We start from the raw sequence: 14,404 nt of genomic DNA, 5'->3' as shown, positions 1-14,404 counted from the left end.
ATCCTTTTGATGCTTTCCTTTGCTTCATCTGTCTTCTAAGTTTGCTTCCTACTTTTTTACTTCCTGCTATCGGTTTTGCTTCTTTCCAATTTGAGCTCCCTCTCAGGTTCCCATCGCCCTGCCAATCTAGTTTAAACCCTCCCCAACAGCAGTAGCAAATCTCCCTCTGAGGATATTAGTCCCAGCCCTGCTAAGATGTAACCCATCCATCTTGTACAGGTCCCACCTGCCCCAGAACTGGCTTCATTCATCAACCCTGCCTCACATTCATAAGACCTGAAGAACCATGTCTGGGCACTTCCTACCACTCCCCCTCCACCTTCCTTCCCCCCCAGTTGATCCAGCCTTACTTGAAATTCTGAAAAATAACACCAATTCTGAACTGAAAATAAAATCAGGCAAGCTTCCTTGGCCTTGCATACTTGACTGCTTCAGAAGGGAAGAGGGATCATTTAGCAGATGTGGAAGCCATAATAAGGTTATCTTGAACAGTTATCTCTTTGCTTTTCTACGGATAAAAGTACATTGATTAGAATGGGTCACTGTGTACTTATTCAGGTCAATAAGAACATCACCTGCACCAATGCAATCCAACTGTGATTGTTGTGGCTAGCTCAATTTATATGGAAATAACATAAATAAATACAGTTCCACAGCTGCAGCAGAAATGTTCGGAGCCAGCTCCTGTTTGACAGGACATGTTCTACCTGCAGGAAAAGGACATTATATTAGATAAGTGAAATTTCATCTGCAACTAATCCAACCCTGACACACCACTGATTCTATTGAATGTAAAGATAGGTCTCATATCCTACACTTAATGCTTTAAGTACAGAAAATGCCCTCATTCAGCTTAACCCATTCACCAACACACACCTATAGGTTCAAACAAACAGTGGCCCGAATGCTTAAACCTAGATTTCTTAGGCTGCTAGATTGGTATATTGTATTTGGAAGATTCACATGTAAAGGCATGGACTAACGCACTGGGCTAGCATGATGTCTTTCACCTCCGGCCTATGGTAGTTTTCTCTCTGTTTTTTTGTCTCTCCCTGAAGATTACATGGCTCCATGGGATGGAGTGGTACGCCCAGTGTTGTAGGTGATGGTGTGCTGAAGTTACACCATGCCAGAGTGGCACAGGCTCAATGCATGGACTGCTCTTTACTTATTCTTTCTCGTATACATGTTTGTACACCCGGTTGGGAATACAATCCCAATTGATGGTGAAGGAGGTTGTTTTCTCTGCTGGTTACAAGTGTCCCATGTGAAATCCATTGTGGGCAAACTTAAAACTTGTTTCTAGTGGGCTCTATGATAAAAACAGTTCATAATTTCATAACCTCATTGAGGAGGCCATAGGGATGGTTGGCATGGGATGTGAAAAAATCTACACTGGTGCAGTAGAGGGTGTCTTTTGATGTTGAAGTTAAAACACATGACTGGAGGTTAAGCTTTTTGAGTATCATCATCCAGCCATTTAACGTATGTATAAAAGTCTTTCTGAGGTGCTAATTTGCTGTAAATAACTATAGGTTAAGGCCTCGATTAATGTTGTGATTAATGGAATTCTAGAAGGAAGTGTTTAATTTCAATATAGTTATTGGAATAGAGTAAGGGGATCTATTCTCAATATTTGCTCCATGGTTTTGCCAAAAGTAGGCTGCTTAATGTACAGTTGTTCAGTATGAACATCCTTCACTTTGATGAGCAAAAGAAGCAACTGAAAATTTAAATAAAGAAGCTTCAGACTTAGGCGATGCCCTCTGAACAAAGTATAAAAATTCTGAAGCAACTCAACAGGGCTTATTTTTAGTAATAAATCAGAAAAAAATCATCCCCAGATAACTTTGATAGGTCGATCTTGGAAATTCATCAGTTTTTCAAATATTGTGACCAAAAAAAACTCAATCAGAAAGAAAAACTTGGCAGAGGTACTCAGTACTATCCTGGTTCTTAACTTCTCCAATCTGTACAAATTAAATTACTTTCATTTGGAAACAAATGGACTTATTAGCGAGAGGCAGCATGGTTTTGTGAAGGGGAGGTGGTGTCTCACTAACTTGATTGAGTTTTTTGAGGAAGTGACAAAGATGATTGATGAAGGAAGGGCAGTGGATCTTGTCTACATGGACTTCAGTAAAGCCTTTGACAAGGTCCCTCATGGCAGACTGGTACAAACGTTGAAGCCACACGGGATCAAAGGTGAGCTGGCAAGATGGATACAGAACTGGCTCGGTCATAGAAGACAGAGGGTAGCAGTGGAAGGGTGCTTTTCTGAATGGAGGGCTGTGACTAGTGGTGTTCGCAGGGATCAGTGCTGGGACCTTTGCTGTTTGTAGTATATATAAATGATTTGGAAGAAAATGTAGCTGGTCTGATTAGTAAGTTTGCGGACGACACAAAGGTTGGTGGAGTTGCGGATAGTGATGAGGATTGTCAGAGGATACAGCAGGATATAGATCGGTTGGAGACTCGGGCAGAGAAATGGCAGGTGGAGTTTAATCCGGACAAATGTGAGGTAATGCATTTTGAAAGGTCTAATACAGGTGGGAAGTATACAGTAAATGGCAGTATTGACAGACAAAGAGATCTGGGCGTACAGGTCCACAGATCACTGAAAGTGGCAACGCAGGTGGATAAGGTAGTCAAGAAGGCATACGGCATGCTTGCCTTCATCGGTCGGGGCATAGAGTATAAAAATTGGCAAGTCATGCTGTATTTTGGCAGCTGTACAGAACTTCAGTTAGGCCACACTTAGAATATTGCGTACAATTCTGGTCGCCACACTACCAGAAGGATGTGGAGGCTTTGGAGAGGGTACAGAAGAGGTTTACCAGGATGTTGCCAGGTCTGGAAGGTATTAGCTATGAGGAGAGGTTGGATAAACTCGGATTGTTTTCACGGAAGGACGGAGGTGGAGGGGCGACATGATAGACGTTTACAAAGTTATGAGTGGCATGGGCAGAGTGGATAGTCAAAAGCTTTTTCCCAGAGTGGAAGAATCAGTTACTAGGGGACATAGGTTTAAGGTGCGAAGGGCAAAGTTTAGAGGGGATGTGCAAGGCAAGTTTTTACACAGAGGGTGGTGAGTGCCTGGAACCTGCTGCCGGGGGAGGTGGTGGAAGCAGGTACGATAGCGATGTTTAAAAGGCATCTTGACAAATACCTGAATAGGATGGGAATAGAGGGATACGGACCCCGGAAGTGCAGAAGGTTTTAGTTTAGACAGGCATCAAGATCAGCACAGACTTGGAGGGCCGAATGGCTTGTTCCTGTACTGTACTGTTCTTTGTTCTTTGTATTTGACCCAGTTGTTGTGATTGGGGATGATCAATCAAGTCTTGCTTTGGATTTTTGTTTTTGCTTTATCAAAGCACACTGTATCACCAGATGGCAAGGGAAACCAGACAGATAATCCCTTAGACGACCAGGAATCAGCCACACTCCCTTCCTTTGCTGCAGTTGTTCCTGGCACGCAGACAGGTTGCTCAGCTGATACCCTGCTGCTTTTGATGCAAGGGATGGGTGAAGGTGAACATGTGAAAAATGGGCAAAATTCTGAGTGTTTTTAAACTAGCTCAAAATTCCTTAATTCAGGTTCGGAATTAAGTCTCTCATCCCCGCTTGGTACCAGAAGTGGAAACTGGCTCTGTTTCGCTGCAGTCTGGGTTTAAATTTCTTGAAAAACTGATGCTGAAAGTGTAATAAGTCCTAACCCAACCTAAACTGGAGCACTTGAAATTGTTAAAGCGAAGGTCAGATGATTTATTTTCTTTCTGGCTTGACTACACTCAGTCCTGGTCATATGCTCAAATATTGACCTCCTCATTACACATTCACATGCATTGCCAAACAAAATGCTTAAGAAACGCATTGCAGCTTCTTGCAATGCCCCAACCGTGGTGTCATCTGTTGATGGGAGCAGATACTCAACCATCTGGATAGTCAGGCTATGAAATCCCTGAAAATGCCAAGTCCTTGCCAATAATCAGGTGTGATTGATGAAGGTTGTCTTCCAGCTATTGTGTAAACTGCCAGCTCTGTGGAATTTAAAACAATTTTAATACAAATTTAATAGATCTGCGGCATGTTAATTGGCTTGTTCACCCAATGTGTAGTTACCAAGGTCAGACTTTTGCCAACAGGGAAATGTCATGAAAGAATAAAAAAGCAAGACAGATTGTAAATCCCTTGAAATGAGAAGAGTCATTTTTATATATTATAGTGTGGTACAAAGAAGCAGGAAATATTTTTGAAGTAAAATTGTTGCATTTTATTGAGGATAAATTAACCTCAACAAATTCTAATGGAAATTTATCCCATTTATCCTTTAATCCCCATTAACCAAAACCTATCAGTAATAATTTTAAACAGCAGGAAGGCAAACTCAAAGTAAAGTAATAGATATTGCTACCTCTCATTTATACAGTATTTCACTGTAGTGACAAACATTTATTCAGGAATATCACTCTACCCCAATTACCATGGCAACGTCTTCGCTAAAAGGGGTTTTCCAGGGTAAAGAGAGATTTGCATTTATACAGCCCCTTTCATAGCCTCCGAACATCCTAAAGCATTTTACATGCAGATTAAGAGAAGCAAGTTCCACATACAGCAATGATATAAATGACCACATGATCTTTTTAAGTGAGGTTAGGAGAGATATAAATATTGGCCAGAACACCAAAACTTTCCTGCTCAATATTGTACAGTGCCATGGGATTTTTTAAGTTGACCTATAAGGACTGACAGATGGTTTAAGGTTTCATCTGAAAAATGCCACCCTCGACAATGCTGCAATCCCTCAGTACTGTGCAGAAGCAAAAACCTGGATTGCCTGCTCAAATTGTTGGATTGAGGCTTGAACCCACCTGACTCAGTGAGAGTGTTACCGCTGACATGTTAGTTTTGTAATTCATCCTCTTTTGAAAAAATGTAAATTTATGTTTAAGCTGATCATTATTTTATACTTTTCAGTATATTGTGGTTGACAAAAATATACAAAACAGTAAGGGGCGAAAATGGACTCCGTAGTGCCCATTTTCTAGGCGTCGCACAATTTCCTAATCCTCAAAAATGGAGTCTGAGAAGCACTGAGGTTTCTGGCGGGAAATGTCAAGATGCCTGATTGCCATCTTGGTAAAGTGGTTTGCACGTGTGTACCTAACAACTGCCGGCAGCATGCAGAGCAGGCAGATTATGACGTGAACCAGTGTGCAAAGCTGATTTGATGCCAGTGCTGCTATTTTTGAACTCCATGCTCCAGCCTATACCCTGTCTTAACATTGCACAGTTAGAATGACATTAAACAGAATAAAGGATTTCCACCCCCACCCCCCCACTCCACCACCCCATGCTATTTAAAGGGATCAGAATCTAATTACAGGTTAGTTGCTGAATTATTTTTTCTTTTATACACGTTTTTGGGGCTTTCCTATTCTTAGCTAAAGTTTGAATAGTGTACATAGAGTGGTATGGCTGGTGCTGAAGTATATTGTTGTTGGTTTAAAAGTTTGTGGTGAAACAAGTTTTTTCCAGACATGGGTGGCCTGGTAAGCCTTCCTCTTGGACTTGAACATGAGTGGGAGAATGAAGAGAGGCCACGCAGAGCAGGACAAGCAGCTGGAAGAGGAAGGGGAGGATGGAGAGAAAGGATCTCAGCAGGAAATACATTTGCATATTAACAGTGTTGGAAAGACAAAGCAGTCATTCCCTGACACATTCAACCCACAATGGACCCTTGGCTGGAAAGACGTTTGCATATTAATAGACAGTGCTTGGAAAGGACAAAGGACCATTCCCTGACACATTCAACCCACAATGCACTTTTGATCACCAGACATTGAAGGTGCGGGAGCTCGCATTCCAGGTTGACTGCTAAGATGGCCGAATACACAAACGGACATGGTCAAACCAGCTAGTCACATGACTAACCTGCAGGGCAATCTGAGTTTTTTGAATTTGTACCAACAGTTTGGGAGAAAGCAGAATGCTCCTGGACTGAGAAGATCTCTCCTGGCTGTCTTGTCACAGCCTCTCCTGTCTGCTCCCATCTCTTTCTCATGGAACTCCAAATCCACTGAAGACACATGAACCCCAAGAGAGAAAAGTCTCCTACAGCGAACAAGGTTTAAGAAGAATACTAGGCCCCAATGAAAAGCAAGATCTACCTACAATGAACGGCATCACAGTGAGCTCAAAGAACTGTAACACAAAAAACCACCTCAGATATTGCCTCAAACGTTTCCACTTTATTTCTTCTGTTTTCTTTCTGTCTCTATCTGCATGCTATGTGCATGCTAGCATGGGTGCGTCATGTATCCGTAGGCGTTAACTGAATTAGAGTTTAAGTTTAATAAAATTTCACTTTTCTTCTTTAAACCTGAAAAAAACCTGTTGTGCTGGTTTCTTTGCCTTATTATTGGAAGGCGGTGAACAAGGATTCACCAAGGGGGAGCTAAAAACACAGTGTGTTTAAAAATTAAACCCTGTTACAGTCAAACCAGCTGAAGGCTGAAAGGGAACCCTAGACCTCTTTCTCACCGGGTCGTTACAAGAGGTTATGACTAAAATCTGTCAACTGCTGCAGCCACACTGCATCCTCAAAGTTGGACAAGGACTACATTGTCTCTGGCTGTCAGGATGATCCTGGCTTTTAACTTTTATACATCTGGCTCCTTCCAGGCTGCTATTGGAAATAAAAGCAACATCTCGCAGTTTGCTGTGCACTGCTGTATAAGCGAGGCCAATGAGGCTCTCTATACACAGAGGAACAGCTTCATCTCATTCTCTCTTGCCAGAGTCAAGGAGGCAGAGTGAGCACAAGAGCTTGTTTGGATTGCAGGCCTCTCCATGGTGCAGGGTGCCATTAACTACACGCATATTGCCTTGCAGTGCCTCATGTGAACTCAACCATTTTCATGAACCGAAAGAGATTCCACTCTCTCAATGTGCAGCTGGTGTATAACAACAGGGGCGGCACAGTGGCGCAGTGGTTAGCACCGCAGCCTCACAGCTCCAGCAACCCGGGTTCAATTCTGGGTACTGCCTGTGTGGAGTTTGCAAGTTCTCCCTGTGTCTGCGTGGGTTTCCTCCGGGTGCTCCGGTTTCCTCCCACATGCCAAAGACTTGCAGGTTGATAGGTGAATTGGCCGTTAGCAATTGCCCCTAGTATAGGTAGGTGGTAGGGAAATATAGGGACAGGTGGGGATGTGGTAGGAATATAGGATTAGTATAAATGGGTGGTTGATGGTCGGCACAGACTCAGTGGGCCGAAGGGCCTGTTTCAGTGCTGTATCACTAAACTAAACTAGGCAGCCCATCATGCAGGTGAATGCCTATTATCCTGGTTGCTTCATTACTTCATTCTGCTGCAGTCCCCCATATCACCAGTAAAACTCAGGTCAAAGGCTGCCTACTGGGTGACAAAGGTTATCTACTCATGACATGGCTCATGAGTCTGGTCCAAAAGGTCATTACACCTGCATAATTAGGCCTACAATGAGAGCCATGCCACCACAAGGAACATTATAGAGTGCACTATTGGCACCCTCAGGCAATGCTTCTGCTGGCTAGATCGCTGTAGAAGAAACTTGCAGTACTCAGATGAATGGGTATCAATGCACAACCTGGACATTATGAGGGAACTACCCTTGCCACCACCTATCAGATGAGAAGCTGAGGATGATGAACAGGAAGAGCAGGAAATGGTAGAAATGGAGGAGGAGGATTTACAACAGGAACATGAAGAGGAAAGGATACTACAACATAGACAGCCCCCTTTCTGTCTAGGCTCTATGTGATCAAATAATTAATGAATGATGCCAACAGTCATGCACAGCTTATCTTTTCTCGAACATTAAGCTAGTTGTCCTCTTTCCAAAAACACAAAAATAAAAAACAGCACAAAATGCACATTCCAATCCAATTTTATAAATTCAATTATAACATCATGCATACAAAGATAAACTAATCACCTTTGTGCATTCCCTTAGTACCTATCTTCTGTGTGTCTTTCCCTGTCCTAGTGCTCCTACACAGTGCTACCCCAGTGACTGCAGCATGAGTGGTGAAAGGCTGCTGACTTTCAGTGAAGGAGATTGCAGATGGCCTTGCATGACAACTTTGAGCAGCTCTGGACCTGACCTAGAAGGTTCAGCTGCAGACTGCACCATCGCGGCATGGGTGGCAGCAGTCTGGACTGGCTGATTGACAGGCAACAACTAGAACACTGGCAACATAGTAGGGATGGGAGCAGGAATGCAGATAGGACAGCAAGTTTCTGCTAAATGGAGTCAGTGCCACTCTCTCATGGCAGTGCTTCAGCAATCCTACTGATCTTTGGAAAACAAATTGATGTACAGTGTGACACCCTGGAAGCCCTTTGAACAATAGTATCCAAAGCCATGATGGCAGCAGTCTGAGTTTGTAAGGCAGCAGTCTAAGCTTCCACTGCAGCATTCAGACCTTTGATATTTGTGCTGCAATTGACACTGTGACACTGCTATCAGATGTTGCATCATAGCAGATTCCACAGGTATCCTGATCAAGGTGACCACCCAGTCCATGTTGGGTAGGTGCTCCACCAGCAGCAGCCACTGTCTCCGCGGTAGCACTGCTCAGTTAAAGAACTGCCGGCAGCTCTCAGAGGGCGGGACTTCTGTCGCCGGGCTCCTTGATCCCGTAGAAGGCCCACCGTTGTCCAGTTAAGTGCCTAATTGGCAGTTGATTCGGCAGGCCTCCCACAGAAGAGGTGACGCAGGGTTCCCAGAGTTGTTTTTGCCAGACATCGAGACCCCTGTCACCCGACCCAGATAAAATCCCAGTTGGTGACTGTACGATCGAGTGACAGTACCTCTTCATCTGTATTGTCACCTTCCTTTACCTCCTCTGTCGGGGAAGGCTCTAGTTCTTGAGTCTTTGAAATGGAACAGTGATAAGGGTTGTGTTGTGGTGATAGGAGAGGAGAAAGTAAGGAGTGCATGTTTGTGCCGTCCACAGCTTCTAAATTGCAAGAGATTGAGGGATGAGGGGCAAGTGGGATGAGAGGAGGAGGATTAGGAATGCAAATACCCTCATCATCGATCGCTTCTGCTCCACTAGCGGCCATAACCTCAGCAATGCCCCTTCCCAGTACTGTCTCCTCCTAGAGATAAAAACATACAGGTGCACTTGCCCTCTTCCAGTTCTTCCCTGCTTCCTGCTATTATGTGCTGCCTTCTACTGCAAGATAGAGGTTACTGAGTCAGTAAGTGCATTGCAATATGTTTGAGTGATGTGACTGTTATGGTTGAATAGTTGACAGTGTGCAGAAGCTGTGAGTTGTGGGTGTGAGGCTTGCAACAGTACTAAGTTTGTGAGGGTGACGTAAAGCATATGAATGGAATGGCTGAGTATTATTAATAGGGATTGTTGGTAGGTGAGTAAAGGGGGTGTAGTGAATTTAGCAGTGGATGAGGCTGGTGGTGTAGTTGGTAGGATATGGCATTTAAGATTGGACTCACTGCCCTTGAAAACTCGTTTTAGATTGTTAAACTTCTTCCTGCTCTGCATCCATGTTTTTGGAGCAACACTCCTGGCACTGACCTCCCATGCTACTTGTTCCCACTGCCTTCTAAGTAACCCCCTGCGGATACAGGACTATCTCCTTCTCTCCACTTCTTCCACCAAGGTCTCCAGTGCAGTTTCTGAAAACCTTGATACACCCTTTCTCTTCAGCCATTGCTCAAGATATCAGAGCACAGAATCAATTTTCAAATGACTCCCACCATTTCTTATAGCCTCAGTGCATGTCTCCTTTAAGAGGTGCAGGTTGCCTTTAAGTAGTGCTCATCACTCTGCAATATAGGATCCCCATTCTAGTGCGTGCAGCCAATGACCAGTGCAATGACCAGCATTGGCTGCATGCAGCAATCATGTCCAACAGCAGGCAGTACCAATTCATTGTGCTATCTGCAACACAGTGAACAGGTGCAGGTTGATCAAGAACCGCGATCCGTACATCAGTATTTGGGGTTAACCAATTTCTCCCCATTGAGTCTGGAACAGGGTCAAGATCAGGTCATCTGGTCATTGCCATGCCAGCACGAGTCAATGGAAATGAAGAGCTGGAAATAGCACAAGAACAGGGGGGCAGTCGTCAAAGAGACCAGGAGCCAGATTTTCGAAGCCTGATGGGGGCGAAAACTGAGGCAAGCGGGCCCGGGATTTCCTGCTGCCTGTCGATGTGCCGGATTGCTGGAACGGTCTGAGCCATTTTTGAAAATGTCAGGTCAGATGTGGAATGACCACCCGTTTGCAAACGTCGGGTAGCCAATAAATGTAATTAAGGTCCCTCTCCCGCAACGACTGGAATTTTTCAGTCAGCAGGCAGGACCCCTGCGTTGGCCAAAAAAACAGCAAGTGAGAGGTGGCAGCCTCCCAGTGGCAGATTGAAAGGGCCAGCACTCCATTGGCCTTTTGTAACCACTTCCCGCAGCTGCCATACCTTGATGGCCACAGCTGCAGCCCTGTTGAAGGATTCCTCCTCCACGAGGACGGCCTGCCAGCTGTGACATTTTTCTATTTTTCTTGAGGGCTCCTCAAGATGGAGGTGGCCTCTCTCTCTCCTACATACCTTGGCAGCTCCCACCTCAGATGGTGGGCCTGCAATGCCATTGCTGGAGGGCCTCCTATTGGTGAGTGCGCTCTCTGGCCATTAATTGGCCTGGTTCTGAAAATTCACGTTGCGATTCTTCAACTTCCCATGTAGTGCAGAGTCAGGATTCAGAAGTTCTCCCCATGTCAGGTTCCTGACCCCAGAAGGAAAGTCCTGCCCCAGGAGTCAGTTCCTCTGTCTTGGACAGCTCGACCCTGATCTACGCATTCACATGGGCACAGACTTGGGTGGGTCTGGCTGCTAATTAGGGGGTTGTGGCCAAACCAGTCCCACTAATGGCTATATCCCTGTATGTGGGTCTGGTGTGAAAGAAAGTGGGAAATTAAACTAGTCAGAGTGGAGCTAAATGACAGGGACAAGCAAGCTAAGTTAGATAGTAATTATTGATTAGGAGCATAGATCAGTGAGGCTGGAACCTAAATTAAACAGTCGGTGACCACAACCATAATCACAATTTAAAATTGACATCATGATGGCTTTAAGGCACAAAATGATATTATTTGCCACTTAGATCCAACAGTCTCCCGCTGCTACAATTTTCAATGTCATTCACTATGCTTCCCCTGTCCTATGTGTTTATAGAAAATACAGATTTGATAAGGTCACGGGATATATTTTAACAGATGTTCTTTTTTTCTGGAAAACAACCAGAATTCTGGATGTGGCACATTTAATCATCTTTATTGCATTCATTTGTCAATGTGATTAAATCTTCAGCGATGTGAGGAGGATGGCTCAGGTTGCAGTGTATATTTGAGTGTGCTGATTTACATATCCTATAAGTTTATATTGATCAAGAACATGAGTGTGAATGCAAGGGGTAAGGGTGAAGTCTTTGCAAGTGTCTTCCGACAAAAGTGCTGACTGAATGATTTTAGTTGGCCTTCTCCTGAAGTCTTCTCCATCACATATTCCCTTGTCCAGCCAATTTGGTTTACTCCTTGTGACATTACAAAGTGGACGAACACACAGGATACAGCAAAGGTTATGGACCCTGACAACATTTCATCTATGGAGCTAATGGCCTATGCACCAGAAATACTTGCCTGACTTTCAATTGCACCACCATTACTGAGTCTGCTACCATCAACCATAAGATTAACTGCACCAGCTTATCAACAACATGGCTACAAGATCAGGGAGATGCTGAGTACCCATAATTCTTTAACTCCCCAAAACCTCACCATCATCTACAATTCTCACGTCAGGAGTATGAATGAAATACTCGCCACTCACCTAGATCAGTGCAGCTAACTACATTCAAGAAGTTTGACACTGTCCAGGGTAGTTTTCTTGATCAGCACCCGCACCATTGGACTTAAAATTGACTCCCTCCACCACCGGCACCAATGTGGCTCAGTCTGTACTATTTGCAGGATGCAGTGTACTACCTCCTAGTCCCATGACCTTTGCCACTAGGAAGAAGAAGAATAGCAGTATTGTGTCAAAACTGTCATCTCCAAATCTCCCTCCCAGTCACACACCCTTTGAATTGGACATATTCCTTTGTTGTTGTTCAGTCAAGATCTTGGAATTTCCCATGTAACACTATCATGGGCTTGCCACCAGCACAAAGACTGCAACAGTTCAAGGATAAGATTAACTACCAGCTTCTCAACTCAGAATTGGCAGTAGGTGTATATTTGCCAGCAGCCACATTCCAAGAACAAATCAATGAAAAATATAAAAGCGATTAGCATTTGGATAAAATTCTGGTTTTAAATTTTTGTGGGATTATCCTTCTTCTTTCTTGCATTCCATTGCATATATATTGTTCTCTCTTGGGTTGGGGAGGTAAGGTCAGACGCATTATGGAATCCTGAAGACAGTACTATCAATATGAAATTCCTGCCCATATCTATATGACATATCTCTCAAACAAGTTTCTGGCGATGGTTCTAAATACTGGAGATTTTAAGCAATGGAAAATAGTCATTCAGTCTACTTTGATTTTATTTTAAATGTTAAACATTTGTCAAGGCTGAAGCACACAGCAATGTGATCTTGGACCACATGCTTGGACAATTGTCTATTGACAAGTCTCTATCAACTCTATGAGATAAAAATCCTCTTTTCGTTATGTTAGCTTCTTTTTTCACCAAGTACTGCAGCCATCAGTGATCACAGTATCACTGTGCTTTCAGCAGATTCATTTCAAAAGTTTCACTGAAATTACTTTTCTTTATTTAGCCGAATTACAAGACTGTGTTTGGTTTCCTGAATGAAGGAGATCTCCTGAGTAGAGGATGCAATTTTTAAATCACAGTCTGGGTTACCATTCCCATTTCTAGAATGTAGTAGTCACAGTTGGGCCCAAGGGTCCTCTCTTAAATATGCACCACTCCTTGCATTACTCAAATGCTACTTTCAGTTGGTAAGTCAAGGAACGGCATTAGCAATGTCCATGAAGTTGCATATGGGCTAGATGATCAGGTAGTACAGACCAAAGCTGTGAGGGGCAAACGGTAGGGGTGGGGGGGGGGAGGGACAGGAAATTTAAAAAATGAATACCTACCAACTTTACCCAATGTCGCTACCAATGCAAAAATAACAGGTTTGCTAATGACGTATGACATTCAAAGCTAAGAAAATTATGATTCCGTCAGAAGTGCTGTATCTGAGAATGATGGAGCTAACTTTACCTGTTTTATCTTTAGAAAACCTGTGGGCAAATTACCTGGATAAAGGAGTGATTGTGGAGCATAGTCGATTGCCGTCTGTGACTGCCTCAGCCGGAGCTGTCAGCTTGGATCAACCTTATGTGTTCACTGACATTTCATCCTACTTCACCCTGCTGGTTGGCATCTACTTCCCTTCAGTGACCGGTAGGAAGTTATATGCGAAATGTGTTAATGATGTACGGTGGAAATCCATTTATATCGCTTTTTCCATTGGGGGTTCATACAGCGGGGTGTGATGGTTGTATTCCTTGGAATTTAGAAGATTAAGGGGTGATTGACGTTGTCAAGATATGAAGGGGAACTGATCAGGTAGATAGAGACAAACTATTCCCACTAGTCGGGGAGGACAAAGGGACATAGCCTAAAAATTAGAGCCAAACCTTTTAGGAGTGAAGTTGGAAACATTTCTACATGCAAAGGGTCAGAGAATTCTCTTCTGCAAATGGCAGTTGATGCTACGTAAATCATTATTTTTAAATCTAAGATTGATAAATTTCTGTTAACCAAAGGTGTGAAGGGATATGGGGCAAAAGAAGAGATATGGAGTTAGGTCACAGATCAGCCATGATCTCACTGAATGGCAGAACAGACTCGAGAGGCTAAATGGCCTACTCCTATTCCTTTGTTCCCATGGGAACAGGATATAGTTTATCTTTCCCCCTTCACATTCTGTGATACTTTCAAACACTTGCATTGAAAGGTATTCTTTTCCATTGAACTATTCATGAAATTTGGTACTTCAACAAAATGTTTTGTTGCCTGTTTCCAATAGTTCTATTCAGTTCTTGTGCTCCCCCTGCTTTACAACAGAGTAAAATAATAAGTTTATGAAATATCTTTACATATTACATACCATGTTCAGAGCAAAGTGACCAAAGTAACCATCTACACTTCTTCAAAATATGTTTTGATTTGGGTGTCTAAAGGAGTTTTTATGTTCCTGAGTAGAGTTGCCAGGAGACATGAGGGTCCTCCGTCATCTGGGTCACACCATAGTTGTAAGAATTCCACCCACTCACTACCACACCATTCCCATCCCCAGCACCCACCCATGTTTGGTTCC

At 43.5% G+C, this 14,404-nt stretch overlaps 1 protein-coding gene across 8 annotated transcripts in view; it reads left to right on the top strand.

Moving 5' to 3' along the window:
* The window catches only part of LOC137378448 (solute carrier family 12 member 5-like), a 1,212,460-nt gene that overhangs the window by 1,036,934 nt on the left and 161,122 nt on the right, over positions 1-14,404 (top strand). For all 8 annotated transcript variants that reach the window (XM_068048774.1, XM_068048773.1, XM_068048779.1 and 5 more), the window contains one exon: positions 13,318-13,485. In XM_068048774.1, the coding sequence (XP_067904875.1) occupies positions 13,318-13,485 (168 nt within the window). The remainder of the gene's footprint in view (positions 1-13,317; positions 13,486-14,404) is intronic.

Source organism: Heterodontus francisci, chromosome 16, assembly GCF_036365525.1.
Source record: "Heterodontus francisci isolate sHetFra1 chromosome 16, sHetFra1.hap1, whole genome shotgun sequence".
NCBI classification, from domain to species: Eukaryota; Metazoa; Chordata; class Chondrichthyes; order Heterodontiformes; family Heterodontidae; genus Heterodontus; species Heterodontus francisci.
Note: the sequence above shows the minus strand (reverse complement) of the source record. Positions and strands in the feature narration are given on the sequence as shown.